The sequence below is a fragment of the Schistocerca americana genome, chromosome 2, assembly GCF_021461395.2.
Source record: "Schistocerca americana isolate TAMUIC-IGC-003095 chromosome 2, iqSchAmer2.1, whole genome shotgun sequence".
Classification (NCBI taxonomy): Eukaryota; Metazoa; Arthropoda; class Insecta; order Orthoptera; family Acrididae; genus Schistocerca; species Schistocerca americana.
In genome coordinates this window covers 480,385,561-480,409,966 of record NC_060120.1, presented here as the reverse complement: position 1 = coordinate 480,409,966, position 24,406 = coordinate 480,385,561, and the positions used below count along the sequence as shown (strand labels likewise).

At 40.1% G+C, this 24,406-nt stretch overlaps 1 protein-coding gene across 3 annotated transcripts in view; it reads right to left on the bottom strand.

Annotated features, from left to right (window-relative positions):
- Positions 1-24,406, bottom strand: part of LOC124596370 (cleavage and polyadenylation specificity factor subunit 1) — a 299,255-nt gene that overhangs the window by 146,370 nt on the left and 128,479 nt on the right. For all 3 annotated transcript variants that reach the window (XM_047135481.1, XM_047135482.1, XM_047135483.1), the window contains one exon: positions 6,682-6,803. In XM_047135481.1, the coding sequence (XP_046991437.1) occupies positions 6,682-6,803 (122 nt within the window). The remainder of the gene's footprint in view (positions 1-6,681; positions 6,804-24,406) is intronic.

The following is a 24,406-nucleotide window of genomic DNA, read 5'->3' as shown; positions in this document are numbered from 1 at the left end:
GACTGAGAAAGTATTTGAGAATATTGAATAATAGAAGAAATACTTCAGTTGATCGACAAAAGAGGGAAGTACAAAAATGTTTGGGGAAATTCAGGAGTACGGAAATACAAGTCACTCTTGAAGGAAATATACAAGAAGTGCAGGGAGGCTAACGTGAAATGGTCACATGAAAAATGTGAAGAAATCAAAAAAGAAATGACTGTCAGAAGGACTCAGTCATCAATATGAAACTCAAGTCAACCTTCAGTGAAATTAAAAGCAAAAGGTGGCAACATTAAGAGTACAAAGGGAATTCTACTGTTAAATGCACAGGAGAGAATGCATAGGTGGAAAGAGCACATTGAAAGACTCTATGATGGGGAAAATACACCTAATGATTTGATGGAAGAAGAAACCCAGGTAGATATAGAAAAATAAGGCAGAAAGGATAGATAACATTCCACCAGAATTTCGGATGTCACTGGGGGAAGTGACAATAAAATGACTATTCATGTTGGCATGTAGAATGAATGAGTCTAGCAATATACCATTTGCATTCAAGAAAAACATGATCCACACAATTCCACAGATTACACGAGCCGACAAGTGCGAGAATTTTTGTACAATCAGCTTAACAGCTCATGCATCCAAGTTGCTGACAAGAATAATATGTAGAAGAATGGAAAGGAACATTGAGGATGTGTTAGATGATGACCATTTTGGTTTTAGGAAAGGTAAAGCACCAAGAGGCAGTTCTGGCACTGTGGTTGATAATGGAAGCAAGACTAAAGAAAAATTAAGACATCTTCACAGGATTTGCCGACCTGGGAAAAGCATTCAACAATGTCAAATGCTGCAAGATGTGCGAAATCTTGAGAAAAGTAAGGGAAGCTATAGGGAAAGACGTGTAATATACAATATGTACAAGAGTCAAGAGGCAAAAATAAGGCTGGAAGACCAAGTATGAAGTGCTTGAATTAAAAAGGGTGTAATACAGGGACGTAGTCTTTTGCCCCGACTCTTCAATCTATACTGCGAAGAAGCAATGACGGAAATAAAAGAAAGACTCATGAGTGAAACTAAATTTCATTGTGAATGGATATCAATGATAAGATTGGCTGATGACATTGCTATCCTCAGTAAAAGTGAAGACGAATTACAGGATCTGCTGAATGGAATGAACAGTCATGAGTACAGAATAGTCATTGAGAGTAAATAGAAGACAGACAAAAGTAATGAGAAGTGCGGAAATGAGAACAGAGGAAACTTAACTTGAGGATTGGTGATCATGAAGTAGGTGAAGTTAAGGAATTCTCCTACATAAGCAGCAAAATAACCCACTGATGAATGGAGCAAAGAGGATATAAAAAGCAGGCTAGCACTTGCAGAAAGGTCATCCCTGGCCAAGATAAGTCTACTAGTATCAAACATAGGCATTAATTTGAGGAAGAAATTTCTGAGAATGTATATTTGGAGCACAACATTGTTTGATAGCGACTTTGGGAAAAAAGGAAAAGAGGGAATTGAAGCATTTGAGATGCAGTGCTGCAGAGGAATGCTGAAAATTAGGTGGACTGGTCAGGTAAGGAATGAGGAGCTTCTCCAGAGAATCGATAAGAAAAGGAATATATGGAAAACACTGACAAAATGAAGGGACACCAAAGTAGGACATCTGTGAAGACATCATGGAATAACTTCCATTGTACTAGAGAGGTAGCTGAATTAATTGTTTGAGCAACTTGTAAGCTTCAAATTTAACTTGAAAATAGTACATAATATTTTATTGGAATTTGATGCCGGCATTCTAAATTGAACTCTCTATCAACGTACTTTGCCATTTTCCGATATCTTCGAAAGTCTACTTTAGTGCATTTCTTTGTTTCGATTTTGCGGGTGAAGAAAATGGCATTCATTTTAACCTGTCACCATTTTGTTGGAACTTACTATTCTTCAGTTACCCTATGTATGCTGATAGAAAATATACAGAAAACAACTTATTCAACATTATTTTGTTACAGGTCCAATAGAAGGACTTTAGGATTTTCTGCTGATGAACAATATTCCCAATACAAGGGGTTCTTGCACCTTGTGCTGCAGTTACAGGGAGCATCCAATGTGGACACAAAAATGATTTCTTGAAACAAATGTGTTAGGAATAAAACTATAACATCATATTTAGCATTACTTTTTATTCCCTCGGGGGAGGGGATGGGGAATTGATCACGAATATCATCTATTTTTCATGCATTCCAAGAGGGCTATCTTCTTAATTATTCTTTGGAAAACATCACTGATACTCTCTTTTGTTGCTTCATCTCTTATGGGATTTATTATAAAACCAGTATCCAGAGAAAAATTTTCACTCTGCACGAAGTGTGCACTGATACGAAACTTCCTGGCAGATTAAAACTTTGTGCTATAGGGTAATGTGGGATGGGAAGTCCTTGGTGGAATAAAAATAACTGAAGGAGCAAAGTTAACAACTCACCATATAGTTAATGCACCGAGTGTACAATACGCACATAAATAAGACTGAATATGTTACTAAGCTTTAGGACGATAACCTACTGTAGAGCTAATTAGTACAGATCCGATAAACCTTCGATACTCAAAGAATTGAATTTTAATGTGTAAAACAGCTTCAAATGTCTGATTACCTAACAAAGGAGTTAATGTGTTAAATATTTTACTGTAAGTATGTGAGAGAAAGCGTTTAGGAAAAGTCTGAAATTATTTTTAAAGTTGGTTGGAAGCCTCAAGAAATACACATAGTTTCTAACTGTCTTATTGTGTTAAGCCTGCACATAGACTTATACTTTTAAATGCATAGATTGTGATGACATTTGGAATTTTTAAATTCAGTCAATAATTAAGGGGAACACTGAAAATCAATTTTTTGTTGTGTCTGAAAGTCATTAGATAGGTACTCTGCAACTTGGCATCAGGTACCAGGATAGGAGTTTAGTAATATACATACACAAACACCTGAACACCTAGATTTTTTGAGCCGACTACATTGCACTAGCACTGCGGCTCCGTTACAGTCCTTCACTCCAGTTGCTTGCAATGCTGATACAAAGGGGTGGTGGTGGTGGTGGTGGTGGTGGTGGTGGTGTTGGCATTGGTACCTATAGGGATTCAACAATGATGTTGTCACTGGCCTTAATGAACTCATTAGTGACAGTATCTACAGGGATTTAACAGTGATGTCATCAGTGGCCTTAATGAACACATTAGAGACAAAATAAATATTTTTAATTATGCACCAAAAGGTAAAAAATGAAACTTAATTCTCAGCCATCCTTTTCTCACTCACACTCACACTTTCACACACAAGACTGAAAGACATACGCTTCATGGCATTTTATGGTTAAAACACACTACAGTACAGAACAGTTAAAATAATGTAACTGAGAACCCAGCCTGGTCGATCAATGGGAAACCATGCAGGTGTACTGACTGCATACTTTTACTTGGCCCCTGAGTACAGAATGCTGGGAGAGAAAGCTCGAAATCAGCTCATAGCACATCAGCTGCTGAGACAAGCCCCATCTCCTCCTGACACAGTAGTTAACACATAGCTTATAAAAGTATCAAATGTATAATCTGTTGATGTGTCATGTTGTTGTTGTTGTTGTTGTTGTGGTCTTCAGTCCTGAGACTGGTTTGATGCAGCTCTCCATGCTACTCTATTCTGTGCAAGCTTTTTCATCTCCCAGTACCTACTGCAACCTACATCCTTCTGAATCTGCTTAGTTTATTCATCTCTTGGTCTCCCTCTACGATTTTTACCCTCCACGCTGCCCTCCAATAATAAATTGGTGATCCCTTGATGCCTCAGAACATGTCCTACCAACCGATCCCTTCTTCTGGTCAAGTTGTGCCACAAACTTCTCTTCTCCCCAATCCTATTCAATACTTCCTCATTAGTTATGTGATGTGTCATAGAATGGACAAAAAATTTGATGGAAAGTCGCCAGAAGGGCCAGGTTCAGGCTCTCCATTCATTTTTCTAAATAATATTAACAATCATTACGCACAACACTGCAAATGGCCCAACACTATATCCACAATGGCTAATTACTGTTGCGAAACACATTGCTGTTATGTAGATAAAGTTGACAATGTGTGTAATCATTCCAGAGCAACACCAAGTTCAAATGGTTCAAATAGCTCTAAGCACTATGGGACTTAACATCTGAGGTCATCAGTCCTCTAGACTTAGAACTACTTACACCTAACTAACCTAAGGACATCACACACACCCACGCCCGAGGCAGGATTCAAACCTGCGACTATAGCAGCAGCATGGTTCCAGACTGAAGCACCTAGAACCACTCGGCCTTAGCGGCCGGCCATCATCAAGTACACTAACTTCTAACGATCACAGAGCAGCCATGATAAAGTGTGCAACAAGTATGTGTCTGTGTATGCAAAGGATGTCCCATTAAAAACACAACTTTCGAGTGTTTGTAAGTTATTAAACTTATTGATGAAATTAAGTAATTTTTCTAAAATACGGGAAAGGCAACCATTCACCTACAGTGGGCTGATGTGTGGAGCATAGAGACACTTAACAGAAAACAGTATCCACACTAGCCTTTGAGTTCTTATTCTTCTCCTAGCAAAAATATACACATTCAAACACACAACCGACACCCACAGCATTCTATATGGGCGTGGCAAGTAATCAACTATCTACTCGCATGAATGGCTACCGTCAAACTGTGGTGAATCACAGACCTGACAATCCAGTTGCTGAACACGCTGTGCATTACAACACAAATGCTTTCAACAGCTGCTTCACTACACAGGCCATTTGGATACTCTCTTCCAGCACAAGTTTCTCCTAACTAAGCCGGTGGGAATTGTCTCTCTAGCATATCCTGTGCTCTTACAATCCCCCTGGCCTAACCTCTGCTAACCAATTTCCCATTGCCTCATCTTACTAATTCCTTTCTCTATTCTGTCCATTCCATTCCTTCCTGGTACAGATCGTCGACTGCCTTCTCCCACTACTCCCTCCATGAGGGAAAAATCTCTCTCTCTCTCTCTCTCTCTCTCTCTCTCTCTCTCTCTCCCCCCCCCCCCTCCCTACCCCTCCTTACCTTCCTCTCCTTTCCCCCTTCCCTTCTTCACCCTCTCCTTCTCTCAGTATCTTTTAGTTTTATAGACTTCTTTCACGTTGTAGTGCAACGATGCCTTGTACTATCCTATCCTGGTAAACCCTGCCTGCCTCATGCTTCCCCCCCCCCCCCCTCCCCCTGCCAATCCCCATGTCGCTACCGCCTGGCTAGGCAACTGGTATCAAAAATCAATCTCACCTTGGGAATGGGTGTTTGTGTGTGTGAATGTGTCTATTTTCGTGAGAAAAAGAGCAATAACTCGAAAGCTAGTGTGAATATTGTTTTCTGTTATGAGTACTATGTGCCACACATCAGTCCACTGTAGGTGAGAGTTTGCACCTCCCTCATTTTATGTAATGTTCCATGCAGGAATTTCCATTGTTGTTATATAATTAAGTGATTTACTTATTATTGCAGTGTATTCACCTGTGATTATGCACGAAATATGGTATAACTCAAATGTCACCTATAACATTGCAGGCACACACTCATTATTTCAATGAAATCTTGCATAGTTATTTGGCATATACGAAAACATACACTGAATCTTGGCTTCATGCTCTGGAGATGATTGTGGCCTGTAGGCGTACAAATAGGATTTCAAATACTCCCAACAACAAGAAATCATATGGTGTTCAGTCACAAGAACTGAATGGCCCATTCACATCTCCATTGCGAGAAATCACCCACCCAATGATCCACTTTCATAACAAATCCATTACTGAAATTGATGTGACAGGTCATGGGATGTTGTTGAAACAAAACCTCTTCAACATAGCTCAACATATTGCAGTAGAATTTGCCATCCACTGTTAATGCATTTCCAGCACCATCTTTGAAGAAATGCTGCGCAGTTATGCACTCGACCCAAACACCACAACAAAGAGTCACACATTGTGGATGTAACAGGTTATACATAATTACTCGAGGGTTGTGTGTGTCTCAAATACCACAATTTTGCTTGTTCATGAAGTCATTCAACACAAAGTGCACCTTATCAGAGGATATTATTTTCTTAATGAAACTGTTGTCCAGCCTTTGTTTTTCAAATGCCCAATGGGCAAATGCTTGATGCTCTTCATGATTGTTTGGTTTCACTTCTTGTGTCATACCGATTTTATGGGCCCAAAGGTGCAGATATTCTTTCAGAATTCACTGAATGCTGGTTCAGGGAACATTCAATTATTGTGGATGTCGGCAAATAGATTTCACTGGACTTACAGCAACATTATCACCCACGATGGTGACTTTTCCACATAACACCTAACACGAGGACACCCCAAGGGTTTAATGTCAACAAGCAAATCAGTTTTTTCAAATTTAACGATGTCTCCTCACAGTTCACTTATTCAGTGCATTATGTTGACCCAACATCCCACGGAGGTTGCGAACAGTTTCTGCAGAACATTCAACACATTAGTAATATGTTTCCACTATGAGAGCATGCTGTTACATCGCGAAGCACACTGTTAACTAATCACAAAGAAAACAAATGAAAATAATGCAATGTTCAGTTCTGCCAACATACTAGAATGGATGATTGGCATTTCAAAAGTTTCATTCTTTAAGGACTTACTTTTTTACAGCATCTTCAATTTTTTCTTTCTCAGTTTTTATCTCAGGTTCTTCCTCAGCAATGTATGTAGAAAATAAACCACTAACATCACGATATGCACACAGAGTTATGATGTATGGTTTCTGTAATAAATAAATAAAGGAAATAAGTATACAGGAACTGACACTACCACAACAATAATGGGACCATTTACAAATATTAGTATTGCTCCACCACCCTTTCGTTTCAATCTGCAGGTTAACAACAAAACCATTTTGTAGTATTGTATTCAAGCTGGGTTCTAGACTACTAATCAAATATTTTTATGATCTGCAACCCCCAATTATGCTGCAAATCAACACAAACAGGGACTTCAAACATCCTTTATGTTATTTTTACAAAATAATAATAATAATAATAATAATAATAGACAAAACCCAGGTTTAAGCATTTACTTACTTAACTGTTTATTCTGTTATTTTTAAAAACATATTTGTAATATAATTCTCTAATGCAATGGTCATACAATGAAGCGTAAAGTATCAGATGACGAACAATTCTGACAAAGTGAGACTTGTCGAAATATGTCCAGGCAGCTACACACCAAAAGAGCAACCTACTGTGACAGTATTAAAGGCTGTATCCCTCCTACCGCATGCAAGCAATTAAGCATAGGATATAGAATAAATAAATTCTCACAGGAAAAAATTCACATGCCTGGCAGAGAAAATACAACATTTTTGTGTCCAAGGGAGGTGGAGAAATGGATTCATTCAGAGGAAGGGTGGCCAAGAATTCAGCTCACGATCCGTGCCCGGCACATGCGCTATAATGCTCAGCCTCACTGCAGACACCCCCGACCGCCATACCTTGCTATCTGAGTGCAAGGAGGGGGAAGAGGGGAAACTTGCCACATTTACATGGCAGTGCAGTTGCACTGCATACAACTTGGTTTTATACATAGTGTTCCATTTATCTGATGACTGCCTGCCTAGGGTATAGCAAGCCGGCCACAGAAGCCGTGTCTTGCGGTCGAATGGGTCCCATGGGACCTCACTCCTCCCCCCCCCCCCCCTTTTTTGTGGGTTTTAGCCTGAAGGTCATACAAATATATGCACCTTGTCGGCCTGTGTCATTAAAGCAGTGAAACAGGCATCATGATAATAATGGTGAATTTTGCAAATGCAACAATGGGAAGAGCAAATTATTCAGTTCCACAACGAGGGTTTATTTATGATTTGTATCTGCATACAGAGTCAACTTGTACTGTTCAGAGGTTGTTTGAAGAGAAGTTTCCAGGTGTTCAAGTCCTGACTCGTGATGCAGTTCACAAATTAGTGAATAAAATTCATGAAACAGGAAGTTTTCAAGACAAGAAGAGTAAACAATGACGTATAGTGCTCAGAGAAGCTCGACTCAATGACATTGCATACCGCCTGGAAAATCCCCCTGAAAAGTCTCTTAGATGTCTTTTGCAGCAAGCATAAATATCATGCACCACTTCACAAAGAGGTGCTAAGCTGCTTGGGCTAAGGCCCTATAAAGTATCAGTAGTACAAGAAGTTCAACCTGATGATCCTGCACACACATGGTTAAGTTTTGCAAATGGGTTTTCAAACAAGAGCATGATGGGTGTAATAAATCCTTACCTCATTCTGTTTTCAGGCAAGGTTTGGTTCCATTTACACAGGTATTAATACCCAGAACTGTTGACACTGGAACACAGATGGATCTGTTGTGCTTCATGAGGAACCCCTTCATGATAAGAAAATAGGCGCAGAACATTTTGCAACCATTTTTAATGAACTGAGTGAAAGAGAATGAAGCTTTGAATTTTTTCAACAGGATTCAAAACAAGGGCTCATATGGCCAATGTTTCTTTGCACACAATTCACGACGTGTTCGGTGGAGAGTGATTAGTAACATCTGGCCCACTAGAAGTCCTGATTTAACTCCAAGTGATTTTCGTTTGTGGGGTACACTGAAGGACAAAGTGCACGCAAAAAATCCTCACACGATGGAGGAACTCAAGACTAATACCAGTGGATCAATTAATTCAATATCTCAGAGAGAACTATGTAATGAGATTAATAATTTCTTGATTAGATGTCAGAAATGCATGTAAAATAGTGGCAGGTAGTTTCAGCACCTCCTTGTGTGACGTGGGTGAGTAGAAAATTTATTTGCTTATATTTTAAGAGTAGTCATTTAACACTGCAGCAGTATACAGCGCGATATGACATCTAATCGCTGAGCAACAGAGTGCTCGCTGCCCTGCATCTCCTGCACCAGACAGACAGTCATCAGATGAATGGAACACCCTGTACTTCACATTTCTCAACAGATTACAAATAAAATGTTTTTCCAGTATTATTTAATTATTTTTGGTGTACTAAAGACATAATATAATTTTTATCTCATGCAAACTGTCAGCCTATGGACAGACAGACAAAGACAATTTCACAAATTTTCACACTCTGGTTGCCACGTAATTGCGACTTATTTAGTTTCGTAACCACACAAAAGGTCTTTCTCACATACACATGTTGATCAATTATTGTAGCACTTTTGCAAGCACATTATGGAGACGTGGAAATTCCACCAGTGGAAAGCAATGTAGACATCCTCTGCACAGTTTTAACGTAAAAGGATTTGTCCTTAAAACAGGAATTCATTGCAGGTCAATTAGTTACATCTGAACATATACAGAGGTACTCTAAACTGAAATGGCAAACAGTCTTGAAAACTGCTGTAAAATTGGTAGAGTGCTCAAAAAATTTAGGAAACCATTCTTTCAAGGTCACAATGAATTTTTCAAACATTGTGTTTTCTGTAATATCAGTAGGCTTAGGGAACTGGACTGTGTTTGTCAGACTGTATCACTTGTACAATGCGATTTTTCTTTTAAATACAACCCCATCAAATCAGAAAGAATTTGTTTCTCACCTTGCAATGTCTTAATGTGGGCAGTGTGCAGTCAAGTCCATTTAAAATGTGAGATCTGAAATTCATTTCAGATTTTCTAATTGTTATTTCTGCACTCCCTTTTACCTTCATAAAAACAGCAATAGCAAGTTTTAAATTGAAAAATAGTTCTATGCATGCTACTTGACTCAACCAAAGTACGTCACAGTAATATGTAAGTCTCCATACACTTCATTCAGTTCGAACAAAAACTGTAGCAACTGATGGTGGAATAATGTGGTGGCTTCAGAAGTTTCACTATTTGTACCACCAATTTCTTCATGTGCAGCATGCTTGCCAATTTAGCACAAAGTGCTTCTTGATGTACAGAACAATGAATCCTTTCTGACCATCACTGTACTTTTTATGCTCTTTCAGAGTCAACTAAAACTTTAAGTTCTTTCTGCTTGGCATTGTAATGTCATCCCATAGCAAATTTGCAGTACTTGTCGCTTATGCAATGCATAATATATACTGAGAATTCTCATCCACCTCTTCTGTCATCCCCATTCACTCTAAAAACTTTGATGATGGATCACTAGACTGCCTCTTTTTGTGTAAACTGCCACTGGACCTCTAAACGTCCTTCATACAACGAACGAACAGTAATGAGTAACAGTGCTGAAACCAAAATTCTGCTGAACTGAAGACAGTTGTAATAAACTGAGAAATGCCTCATGGCAATACTAAATGAAATGTTGTTCCACAATGGGCACTTCTGAGAAGGACCGGGCACAGCCAAGATAGGGCGAGCCTTGGTACGCACGCGGCCCATGTGAAGTTTGAAATGCTGTGGCTGGCACTGATTTAGGTAGACATCTGAATTCATTGACTACCATATAAACTTTCAAGATGAGCTTTCAAGAAAGTTTTCAACACAATCTCATCAGTTCAAAAATGGTTCAAATGGCTCTGAGCACTATGGGACTTAACATCTGAGGTCATCAGTCCCCTAGCCTTAGAACTACTTAAACCTAAGGACATCACACACATTCACGTCCAAGGCAGGATTCGAACCTGCGACCGTAGCAGTCGTGCAGTTCCGGACTGCAGTGCCTAGAACCGCTTGGCCACTGTGGGCGGCTCAATCTCATCAGTGCACTAAGTGAGTTTAATGGAATACGTGAGTATAGTGGATGGCCCAATTACTTTCAGAAATGAAGGCCATAGTGATTGGAATAAGGAATTGCTAATGAATATAAACACAAACATGACCAAAAGAGAATACAGAGATAGTAGTGGAAGAGGGAACTGGCAACAGGGCCTTGAGCAAAAAGATAATGGGAGAGAGGGAAGGATAAATAAGAATAATTGGGGGTGGAGGGTGGGGATTTTGATAATGGAGGATACCAGAAAATAAGAAACAGCTACTTCTATGACTAAAGACATCAATAACTTCAAGCCATATAAATGAACTGCTGAATGAATGAGTACAGGAGGGTATGGGAGTCCATAATTTTAACGATAACTGGACTTATCAGTAGACTGTAGCATGAGATGAAAAATAACATGTCAAAGTTACTGGAGGTAAGTGAAAGAACTAAACAAGTGAAACAGAAATCTTTAAAAGATAAACTTTCTAACAACTGAAAAATTTGGAGAACTCTTATTTATCTTTTCCATATAAAATTAATGAGGAGCATACACTGATTGTGTAAATTGTTTGTCTATTTTATCTCATTAATTAATGCTAGTAGGTAAGAAACTAATGGTGGCCAGTTAACTTTCTTAAGTTTACAGTAGTGGTAAATTTCTAAATTTAGCAAACTTTAAGTTTTGTTGTTAACTATTTTTCTTCATTTAAGTATCATCTGATAAAAAAGCCTTACTGACTCCAGAAAAATGTTAAAAACACTGCGTCACATACTACTCAAATTCTGATAGGAATATTGACAGCACATGGCATTATCTTTTTGGTTGGTACCAACAGTACAGTAATGCTGTGTACCTGGGTGTAAGCACCTAGTATGCGAATTTGTTAATTTAGATTTCACATTTTAATGTAGGTATCAATGAATATCAACCATAGTCACATTGCACGATGTATTTTGTCCTGTTCTGTGTGTTACTGAAATTTATGGAAATCACCTCATATCTAAGATCAAATTCGTAGACAACTTTGATTACAGATCCTTCAGTAAAATATAGCAGTCAGTGCCTCCTTGAACAAGTATAAATACCAAGTGTTGCTACTTACTTTTTTTATGTCTCACTGACACTGAGATCAGTAGACATCTAGCAATAGTTAACAAAGTATATGGGCAGAAAACCATAATGACATTTTCAAAGAACTTAAGCAATTTCACAAAGAATTTAGGAAAACCACAGGCATCGTAAACCAGTGTGGTCAGGTAATTCATAGTAAAACAAGTCTAGTTTCATGACAACAAACAAAGAAGGAAATTAGTAAATAAAATTTACTTTTTTAAAAGTTTCATTTCAGGCCAACTAAAGACCATGCTATTTCCCTTCATTCTTCTCCAAAACTCTTTTATTTTATCATAATGAGATCTTTTCCTCTTGTCAGACCATTTGATTCCAGTTGTTTTTCTGTTCATTTTATATTCCTGGAAATCTTTGGATACCTTGACTTCTATCTGATTTTGTCTCTGTTGAGTAAGGTATCCTGTTCAACCCGCATTTCTTCAAAGTCCTTTTTTTTGTCTTGCCTCCCATCCCACCTCCTTCACCTGTTTTGCTATTTGGAAGAATATGTAGAACTTCTTTATTAATCTGTCTTCCTCAACTCTCTATACATGTCTGCCAAGTGCAGCAAATCTTTTCCTGAACTCATCTGTTATTTTACAATAGAATGAGCACATTTTCATATTTGGTCTCGAAACCCAATGGCCATCTTTGTTCTTGATTAGACCTGATAAGATACTTCTTTCTGTCTTCTCCAAATCTTCTAATGCATTTTTACATCTGTATGACACATATAGGATTCTGGTGTTAAAAACTGTATTATGGTGCTTTAATTAGAAAAACATTTTTATCACACATAGATTTTATTATTTCAGCTCAGATTTTAACTACTGTTTTTCCACTTTTTATGTTTATATTTTCACCCAGATATTTAAAGCTGTCTGTTTTCTTGACGTTGCGATACTTGGGTTTTTAAAATTCTTGGTGAATTACTTTCACTGGTCATGCATTCTTTCTCTTCAAATGATGTTTTTAGACCTGCCTTTTCAGCCCTCCTTCACGGTTCTAATCTCTTCTTTGTATTCCCTAAGGTATTGTCACAAGATTATCTGCAAAGGCCAAACAATTTACTGCTTCTATCTACCCATCCAGCAGCCTTCTGAACATTTTGAAGGGGGTGGAGATAAGACCAAGATTAACTGTCGTATGCTCTACAATGCAACACATCTGGCACATGGTGCTTGCTTGAAAAGGTATCAGGACCACAGTATTCATCCAAGTACAAGCATCTGAGAATATTGCAGGTGTTCTAAAATCCAACTCTTTTCAATCTCTATATCTCCGAGGATTGTTGCTTCTTGCTTCATCCCCCTTCCTCTTGTGACAGTGCCCCATTAGCTGAATGGTCAGCGTGACGGACTGCCAGCCTAAGGGACCCGGGTTCAATTCCCGGCTGGGTTGGGGATTTTCTCTGCTCAGGGGCTGGGTGTTGTGTTGTCTTCATCATCATTTCAGCCCCTATTTGGCACGCAGGTCGCCCAATGTGGCGTCGAATGTAATAAGACCTGCACCAAGGCAGCCGGACCTGCACCATAAGGGGCCTCCCGACCAATGACGCCAAACGCTCATTTCCATTTTTACAAGGCACATCATTCTTGCTGGTACTAAGAGTAAAATTGGAAAATGGGGATAAATACAGGGGCACGCCAGTTTTCAGTATATAATGCAATTGTTGGTGATGTAGCAGTTATACTGGTATGAAGAGGATAGCTGGCAACTGACAAAGGTGGAAAACTACAGTAAGCCAACCTTACAGTTGACGAATGAACAACAGCAATATAATAAATTGCAAATTTTAAATTCAGCAGAACATTCACGTTGTCTAATGTTCCAATTAACAGTTCATATCTTCATGTGAAAGTAAAGAACATGAGTCGGTGGGGTAATGGTGGTTGCATTTCCACCCTTCCTCCACTGTTTTTCTGACATTCCACTGCATAACCTTTATTTTTTATTTTTTTTTTATTTTTTTTTCTTCTCCTACAGTCACACCTTTATTTTTCAATTTGCAATTTTGGCTGTGACTGTTTGTTTTTGTCATTGCTCAGCACTATCTGTTTCGTCTTTGTGGTAGTGCCATTCCACATCACAATGGAAATTTAACTACAGGCACAATAATACTGTTGAGCACTGTAGCACTGCTACTATCCAGGCGGTGTTTGCCATCAGGAGTGCCCTCTGATGAGACTACATCTTAATCCAGTGTACAAGTTGGCATAGGGCAGGTATGTATCAGTCGTGACACGATGTTTGGAGTACGCTGCAAGTGTGATATCGGTTTGGCTAACATGTTTTATTGTGAACTCTATTTGTCATAGGCAGAACTTTGATGCAGTGTGGGCTGGACATTACTTTGGAATAAAGACTGAAGATAGCTAGCACTTTTTCTGAGGAGCATCCTGTATACTTCTCTTGTGAATAAACTGTGACAGGCTTCCAATGGTGTCCGCGTAGACTACCTTTTTACAAAAATCTTTATTCTTGTACTTTCCCTTTCATGTTCCAAAATTGGTTTTTTTTCCAATATTTCCCCCTTCCCTACTGAAAAAGACACTTCTTTCTTATTTTTGACTTGTCTTTTGCCTTGCTGCAATTTCCAACTTATCATGTTTTCATATCAAGTCAGATCTGTCATTGTTATTTAATTATTAATTTCCATGCCACACTGTGCTGCTGTGTATGCAAACTCAAGGTCTAATATGAAAGTTCAGTCTGTTCCTTTTAAGCACCATATGATTTTTCATATGAAAGAATTCTGGGGCAAGCACTGCAATAATGCAAAGCAGCATTAAAATGGAGCTCTTGCAAGACAAGTGAAGCCATTTTCACACCCCAGGCCACAGCTGAAAACATTGCATTGGCACAACAACTGGGCTGTGAATGAATATAAACAGTTATTAATTTCAGCAGAGGCATCAGCAGTGCCTACAGAGATGGGAGGGCAATGCCAAACAACTTTGCAATATGGGATGGCACACAGCCACTACAAGTTTGGGCTTCCATCACCGCACCTTCTGCTAGTGCCAAGTCCTCCTTGTGCTTGGTACTTGTCTGCCGGCAAGTTGCCTCCTGGCCCACTTAAGCATTGGCCAGACTCCTGACCAGGAGGGCAGCTGAACGAGACCTGGGGAATGCAACTGTCCACCCCTCCATGCTGGTGTAGGTATCTAGGTGCCATCTGCTTGCACTTGCTGGGGCGAGTTCCACCACCGGACACTGGCGTCACTTGTAAGCAACACTTTAGTCTTCAGCAATGTTGGCTCCAGCCGCAACTAACAGTGGCCACACAGTGCTGCATGCTCTTCTGGAGTCAGGATCACTTGGCACCAATGTCACAGTGCAGTAGTCGTCAGCTGGTGCTGCCATGTGCTGTGTCCCCACATGCTGCAAGGGAGCAGGGCAGCTGCATCCATTGAGACACTATCAGAGTAGTTAGATGAGTGCTAATAAAATGTTTAACTTTCAATGCTGTCTGTCTAGGCTAGCAACAGCCTGCTCCCACAACCTCGCCACACTGCCATGACTCCACCCTGACAGAAGAGGTCTAACACCCCTGGACAACCCGCCACAAGTGGTGTCGGAAGTGCTCGTGTTAACTTCAGTGGATGTCAGGAGACCCAGGCTTCATGCAGCACGAAGTCATAGGCACACCTTGCAGCTGTCACACAGTGAGGTGAGTGGGTAAACTGATTCTACTAGTGTGTGAAGTAGGAATGGGATCTAGGAGAGAACTGCATAGGAACCTGAGGGTTACCGTAGTGAAACCAGCAGAGCCAGTAGACTTGTCAGAGTTTTGGGGGAACTGTAGGGAACACTGCTGACAGCTGATGAAGCATTCTCTGTGCAGTCTGCTAGGGCACAGTGCACATTATGCAATATCAGTATTGGCAGAATATTTAATAAGGTAGCACAGTTGAGGGCAGGCAAGGCAGAGTTACTAGGGCGAATTGTGCTTAAGAATAAGCAGTTAATGTTTGTTAGTTGGTCTGATCCTCAGATAGATCCAGCCACTGCCACCCTAATTACTCCCTTTTCTAGAAAGTCAGCTGAGAACGTAATGTCATTTCTGGATGACCTGGGACCATCGACAATGATGGGGTGTTGGCTGGAAGTTCAACTGCTGTAAGTAAGGAAATTGCGGCTGATTGGAGAGACAAAGGTGCTTGTCAGGTGTATAGAGTTTTTAAGGAATGCACAGGCATTTAAGCATGTTGCCACTAATGGGAAGTGTTATAGGAGTGGACAATTAGGGCATGTTCAGTGGAATTGAAGACAGCCTCAATGGAGTAATAATATTGTGAGGGACACAATCAATGGGATTGTAGGAATAATGGTGGGAATATACAGGGCAAGACTGGACAAGGGTTAAAGACAAGAGGCAACCACAAGTATGCCGAGCAGCATTCCCATTAAGTTCTATGTATGCATAGGTACAAAGTGGTATAGAGAGGATGGTGAGAGGCAGGAAACTTAAGTTTTCGTTGGACACAAGGGCGCACGTGTCATTGCAAGTCAGGATCTTATGGGTCAGCGGTTTAACCCTTCACCCTACAGACTGCGTGGGATGAGAGAAAACACAAAGTCATAGGATCAGTCTAATTGACTTTTCAGGTTGAGGTAGTTCAGTTTGAATAATGTGCGGAAGTAGTCTCATGTAAGCAAAGGTTTCTGTATTAGGATGCGGTTGGACTTTCCGTTAAAACACCATGCCAAAATTGACGTTCGGTGACATATGGCACACCTTAGACCATTGGTTTTCAAACAGTGTGGCGCACCCCCCAAGAGGGGCATGGGGACACACAAAATGGGGCACAGTCGGGGCAAGCGGTGCCAATGAATTACATTATTAATACAGTTGCTATTTGATAACGACGTGTGATAGTACTTACGATGAACTGTCTATTGGGCATCCAGTATTTCCTGTGTACTCTAAGATTCATTTTTATCTTTGATCATCAGCCTGAATGTAAGCATAGTAACTGATCATAGCCAATCCAACTACTGGAAGTCGTAGCAAATGAGTATAGTAGACATGCGAAAACTTGGCCAATCATCTCACGTCGACCTGCTTAAGAAAACTTCGTGCCAATTGTCTTCTATATAGGATTTCTCAGAGCCTCAGTGATACAGTAATAGTTGCCAGTTGCGGCTTTATTTCTAAGCAGTGTTGGCATTTGAGTCTTATTTCAACTGAGTTGTTCACTCAGTATCAATCAAACAAGCTGTTTAGTAGTGTGCACTTATATGATTATGTGTGTACTTATAATGTAAAAGTGAACTGTCGACTTGTAAGAACTATTTCTTCTTTACATCATCATGTGCATGTCAAAAAAAAAAATGCAGATACAGCAATGATTACATTAAATATGGTTTTGTTGCTGTACACAACAATGGTGTCGATCAGCCACAACATGTTATTTGTTATGAAGTATTGATCATGATGCCATGAGACCTTGCATCTCAAATGGCCCAATGGACCTTTGCTGCAAAATGGGCTAGTTTGAAACCTAGGAAGTTGGATAGTACTGGATCCATCACTCAGTCTTCTAAAAAAGCGATCTAGCTTCCTATGAGCTATCTATACTCATGACAAAAGCCAAGAACAGTCATATTGTCAGAGAAACACTTATCAAAGCCTGTTTGTTGAAACCAGCTACTATTGGTCTTGGGGGGGGAGATTCATAAATGCCACTTTCTGACAACAATGTGGAACAATGGATTGATGATATAGCCACAGATATTACAAATCATGTAGTTCTGGCCATGAAAGAGACACAATTTTTTGCAATACAGTTAAACAACAGTACAGACGTTGCAAATTGTTGCCAAACTACTAGTTTTCATTCAACAGATACAAAAACAAAACAATTACATACAAGATGCTATTTTCTACAGAGCTAATGACTGCTTCAAAAGCAGTTCACATAATGACAGTGATATCTGAATTCTTTAGCAAATACGAACAGTAATGGCAAAACCTGATCAGCGTATGCACAGACGGCGCCCCGTCAATGCTTGGATCTCGCTCAGGATTTGTACCGGTGGTCAGAGAAAAGAATCCCAATGTTATTTCAGTTCACTGTGTTATACACCTTCAAGCCTTGGCAGCTAAGACACTTCCAAAACAACTCAATAATGTCTTCAAATTATGCATCAAAATTGTGAATCACACTAAAAAGAGTGTGTTAAATACTCTTCTTTTTGTGGACCTTTGGGAACCCAAAAAAAAAAAAAAAAAAAATTGCTATTTCATACAGAAGTATGCAGTCTCTCAAAAGGAAATATGTTAGCTAGATTATTTGAACTCAAGAGGTGAAGTGATTCAGTATTTGAGAATCCAAAAGCAAACTGAACTGTTTGTGGAACTCTGAAAGCCAAGTGTTCAAGTCGTGTTGGCTTATCTGTTAGACATTTTTGATTCATTGAACTCGCTGAACTTGAAATTGCAAGGTGGTAATTCAAACCTAATTTATCATGGGATGCTATCACAGGGTATACTGATAAGTTGTAACTTTGAAAATGTAAAATTGTAGCCTGCAATTATTCCTGTTTTCCCAAATTATCTGGAATCATGGAAGAAGCACTCTTTATGGAGGTCTTTAAGCAAAATAGTACTACAAATAAAATATCAAATCAAATGCAGCATCTAACTGACGAACTCAAATGCTACTCCCTAGCTCATGTGCTAATAACATTTACAGACTGGCAACAGATCCTTTCCACATTCACAGAGATGTGCTGTTGAAAATGCTGCAAGAGCAAGCGTTGGAAAAAAATATCTGAACGTTTATCCCAGTACGCAAAGCGAGCACTGCAACTGTACTTATTATTTTCAAGCACTTATTTGTGTGAAAGGGCATTTTCAGCAGTTGCTAAAATGAAAACAAAATATAGGAGCCAACTCAATATTGCTAGTGACCTATATTGTGCACTTTCTTCTATTTAACCAAGAACTGAAAATATTTGCAAAAATATGCAAGCTTATTCATCACATTGATTTATTTGTTTTTAATTACAAAATTTATGTGCAAATCATATAGGTCTACAATAAAATATTTATATTATACAGTTTATGTACTTTTTTTAACCCTTCACCAAGTGAATAATTGTGACAGGCCGTAATTCGATCATTCGATATCAGCCCCATTCAAAGTACTCTGTGTGAGCCGCCTTCCTGTTTCAGATTGCTTGCAGGCTCACATATCTATCAGAAGTCATCATTTTCTTCTATTCATTGCAATGTACTCCAACAGACTTAATTATTTTTACAATATTTGCTACAAAGAAGTGCCACATTTGAAACTGGCCGTCTCAGTAATGAGTAAAGCCCGAATTTCTATGCAAATGCTGTACTGACCATTTTAGAGAATAAATGCAAATGTCACAGAAGTTCTTATCTAAAATCTTGTATTTAGAAATTTATAAGGGATACAAACAATTTTCCTGACTTCAATGGAGAGGTTGCAATAATCTACATAGGCTTTTCTCATGTGAGTTATGACCAAATTGAAGATTACACAAAATTTATGGTAATTTGGCTAAACTAATTATTACCTTAGAAATGAAAAATTTTAGCAATTTTTAAAGGGTTTTGTTTCACAGAATTGGGCACAAAATACAACACAATAAGACTAAACCATTTTCTTCCCAAGTCTATTTCTCTGCCCGGGCCCTGGGTGTTTGTGTTGTCATCATCATCATCATCATCATCATCATCATCCATGACAGTGGTTAGATAGGACAGTGTAAAAATAATAATAATAATAATAATAATAATAATAATAATAATAATAATAATTGACTGTGTAAAAATTGGGACTTTGTACGGGTGCTGAAGACCGCGCAGTTGAGCGGCCCCAAACCAAACATTATCATCACCCCCAAGTCTATGTTAAGATGTTAGTAATTATCACTCACAAAGGAAAGTGGGCGAGGGAAGTACAGTACGCACATTTTTAGTTGTTCTTCCCGTGGCATGTCAGACAAAGTTGGAAACTTCATATTGATAAACCTTTTTTCCCCGACTGGCACCATCATCAAAATCTTACTGTTGAGGCACTAAATACGCGAGAGAAGTTGTGCTGTGTGTGGTTTACCATCTGATGTTGACAATATAAATAATAACCAAATGAGTGATTAATTACTATTGGTAATAACAATTGTATTTATATAAAATTATCTGAAACAACCTACAGTGCTCAATATGTTTTCGAAATGCCATTTTTCTCTGCTAACTGCTTAGTGCTACAGCAGCTTTAAAACAGTTTCATTTTTCTTTATATGTGTGGGTAACACATTTGAAAATGAGAGTCTATCTGTATAATGTGCAATCTCGAATCTACGTTTCTTCTGTCAAATTTATACCACTGCAGCTTTTTGGTAAAATGTGCATGAACTCGTCAGTTGGCAGCTTCAAACCGAACACATATCAACATTCCTCTTCTCAATTAACACTTTACTGCAGCGACAATGGCACACTCTCACTCTCCTCCACCTGCACGCCCTTGAGATAAAACTGTAACAAATATTCTACTGCTCATAATCCAATGAACATGTGAACATCAGTTTAAATTTGTGTAGCACTGTGAAGTGTACTCATTGCACTTACCAGTACTGCAAAATGAGACACTGTCCTAAACTGAATTGAGGAAACAATTTTTAAGAATGGACATTGTTGTGGTTGCTGTATGCGCAATTCTAGTTAGTGGCTTACATCAAAGGCGTGCATGATGCAGAGGGAGTGTTGTTTGTGAGAGGGGGAATGCTGACTTGGCTACACATCGTTGCTGCCAATCCAAAGATGCGTATCACAGTACAGAACTGGTGCCCATCGGCCAACATTTTGTATGAAAGCATGCGCCAAAGTGAAATAAGTACAAAACTAAAACTGAATTTTGATACTGCATATTCTTATTGTTTTTCTGCTTCATTGTGCAATTTTGGTCTTATGACAGTTCATAGATGCATTAACGTTGAAGATATGATAGTGCATGGAAACTGGGGCTCTTGTGAGCCTTCACAAATTCATGTCACTTCCGTGCAGTATTTACACCACAGTGGCTGACTGGTACATGGTGCATACACTATCTTTACATTGCCAGTGCCAAAAGAGAAATTAATACGTATGCATTTCCCTTCTTATGACCCGCTTTCCTCACCAAGTCCTTCTACTTTTCCCTTTCAACTCCCCCACCAAGATGATAAGCTAATTGGTCACACTTTCACATGCTTGCTGTAGGTACTACAGTGTTATTATTGTGAAGGGGGCACGAACTTTCCATTTTTGGCAGTACAGGGGAGTGACAAACAAAGGTTTGGGAGCCCATGACTTAGAGGAACAACATTTAGCTAGGGAAAACTGTCACCAATGAGGTTCTATCACAAGTTTCATCTAACTGTGTACAAAACACTAAGGCTTGATTCACATAAAACAGAGCCACAGGTGAATGTAGACCCTGAGTTGCCTGCTGATATGTTATTTGTAATAGAGCCACTACAAGAAAATGAGGCACTGCATAAATTGCGTAGTTTTGGAAGAAAGAGCATTGTACATGTACAATAAAGAGATGGTAGGAAAAAGGTACCCATGAATATAGATAATTTTTGTGAGGATGAGGTAAAACTACTGTTGGTAACAAATCTGGACTGCAGTGACCTGCATAAGATTCCATACTCACAATCTGGGCTGTATGGCATGTGACAGAAATCACTAGATGCTAGGACTGATAGGTGCCACCACTCTCAGATGCTGACGCAGCCTCTCCTTAGTGTACTCTACTGGCTGGCTGACGGCTTCTAGAGTCAGACCACACCAGCCTCACTCTCAGTCATATGTTGGTATTCAGCCTGTGTGTCTTGGAATTGCAGTGCAGCCACTCTGAGGCTAGTGTTTTCTTGGACTAGTATTCTTGAAGTAATAGTGTTGTGTTTGATATTATCTGGGTATTTTTGTTGTCAGAACACAGTGGCCACAGGCATGGTCAGTTTTCATTGTTTAATTGTGTGGGTGATTTGTGCATTTGGTTGTGACAATTTTCTTGTTGTGACATGAAAGCTCTGCTTCAAACGTTGGAGCAAGAACAGTCGGAACTTCTTAAGGTCCCATGACAGGCTGTTCTGGCATTACTCTCTCCCCTTTTGTCTATGGCAATGTTTCCTCCTCTGTTCCCACTGGTTGACAAGGCGGTGGGAGATTGGGAAGCATAAGAACACCACCTACGGCATTCCACATTACAGATGTGGAGGCATATCATGCACTGTTTTTGTCAAGAATTTCTCCCACCTTGTGTCAGGTGTTAGGAAGTTGGCTCCATTGCAGGAACCTTCTTTGTTGTCATTTGACAACTTCTCCTCATTGTCATCTTCCTAGTATCACTGCACGCATGTCATGGCTGCTACAATTGAAATCTGCCAATGCAAGAAACAGCTCTGTCAGTATTATCATGCCTGCGCTGCAACTCTCCATGGCCTTCATCACAAATGCCATTTTGTCACGTCCCAGTCAAAAGAGTCATGTGCAAACGTCATGGATTGCAATGTTATAATCTGTTCCGCCCTGGATAAGGAAGTTTGGCACCCAGTCCTCTAATTAAAAAGCCCTTCCCTTGACAAGTGTTCCAGCCACTGCTCCCTGTTGCCATCATGTGTGTCTCATTACTCCCAACATGACAGATCAGAGTGTACCCACTGTTGGGCCATCTGTGGTAAGTGTTGTAGTGCAGTAGTCTCTCACTCAATGGCACAGAATGCAGTATCAGAGCATGGATATGGACATCCAGGAAGTGTCATCATCAGGGCTGGTTTCCGATTAGAAATCCAACAAGTTTTTTATTGAGGTTTTAGTTCTCCTGCAAGTTTTTTATTGAGGTTTTAGTTCTCCTGTGGCAGCTGTGCCTGTAGGTGGACACTGCTGCGGCAGTTTCCCTGCTAAATGCCAAAGCATATTCAGACCTCGGCTCCCCTACACCATTGCCAGTAAACAAGTGTCTACGGTGATACAGTAAACAGCAAATCCCCATCTGATCCTGTCCTCGAGCAGGTGATCTGCTTCGTCCAGCAGGGTTGGCCATCTTGTCCTCTGGACTGTGCTTCTGATCCATTTTGTAACCACTTTGTCTTGTATCATCATCTCTCAGTATCATACAGGGTCCTCCTCCTCTCTACAGACAACTTAGCTCCCAGGATGGTCATTTCCGAGAGTCTGCCGCTGGAGGTCTTACAACTGTCACACATAGGTCTCTGTGATGTTTCTAGCTCCAAAGCCTTGGTTCCCAGACATGAGTACTGGCCTAGCATTGACCAGGGGCCAGAGCATTTGGTTGCTGCGTGTCCCCAGTGTTTTACCTATGGCTCCGGCAGTCCAGCCCTGGAAATGCATCCATGTGGATTTTGCAGGTCTGTATCTAAATGTCTTATGGCTGATTGACATCGACGCATTTTCGTGTTTTCCACACGTGGTCTGGTGCTCCTCGGCCACTACCGAAGTTACTATTCAGCCTCTTCGCAAACTTTTTTTCTGTGGAGGGTCTCTCTGTCATTTCCATTTCTGACAATGTGCCTCAGTTCCAGTCCCAGACATTTTGTGCCTTCTGTGTGAGTTCAGGCATGCACCACATTCGCTCCCTTCCCTTTCACCCCCATTCTATTCAAGAGGCCATGTGCGTGGTTCACACCTTTAACACCAAGATTAAAAAATATCTGCAGGTCTTCCCCGGTGAGAAGGTGCTAGTGTTCTTTCTGACAGCCTACCGGATGACTCCTATTGGTTCCCTTAGCCCTGCTGAGCTTTTTCATGCGTGCCAGCAGTGGATGCTGCACCAGGGACAATGGTCTGGGCACACGGTTTTGAGGCACCCCAAGTGGTTACCAGCAGCCACCGTGTGTCAGAACGGCAGCCATGTCTACACTCTCTGAACAGGATACTGGGACATCTGGCACCATCAAACCCAGCTCAGAGTTTGGGTGGGCACCCAAGACTCACACCCAGCCAGCCTCGCCCTCAGTCATATGTTGACATTCAGCCTGTGTGTCTCAGACTAGAAGGGCAACGACTCTGTGGCAGTGTTTTACTGTACCAGTATTCTTTAAGTAATGAAGTGTTGTGTCTGTTATTATCTGTGTATTCTTGTAGTCAGAATATGGACACCATGGAGAAGGATGATTAGAGCACATTGGATATGGGCTATAATCAGATGCCAGCCTCTGCTAAAACTGCATTATGTAAAATGGTAGAGCATCTGGAAGGACCAGAAAGACTAGAAATGGAGAAATTGCTAATCAACTTTGAGGGTTTACTTTACCCCTAGGGCTCTTTCCTGGCAACACCCATAACACAACATGAATCCCAGCAGGAAATGAAGCATCTGCACATTGTAAACTGTATAATATAGCTCAGCATTTACAACTGATTACAGTAAACTTCATTAACCAGCAGCTAGCCAATGGAATAACAGAGTAGAGCACTAGTCCAAGGGGGAAACTGCTTTAGTCACGCCCAAAACACCAACACATGGTTCTCATAAATATAGATTCTGCTGTGACAATCAACAGCTTAACAGTAAGACAATAACCAACACAT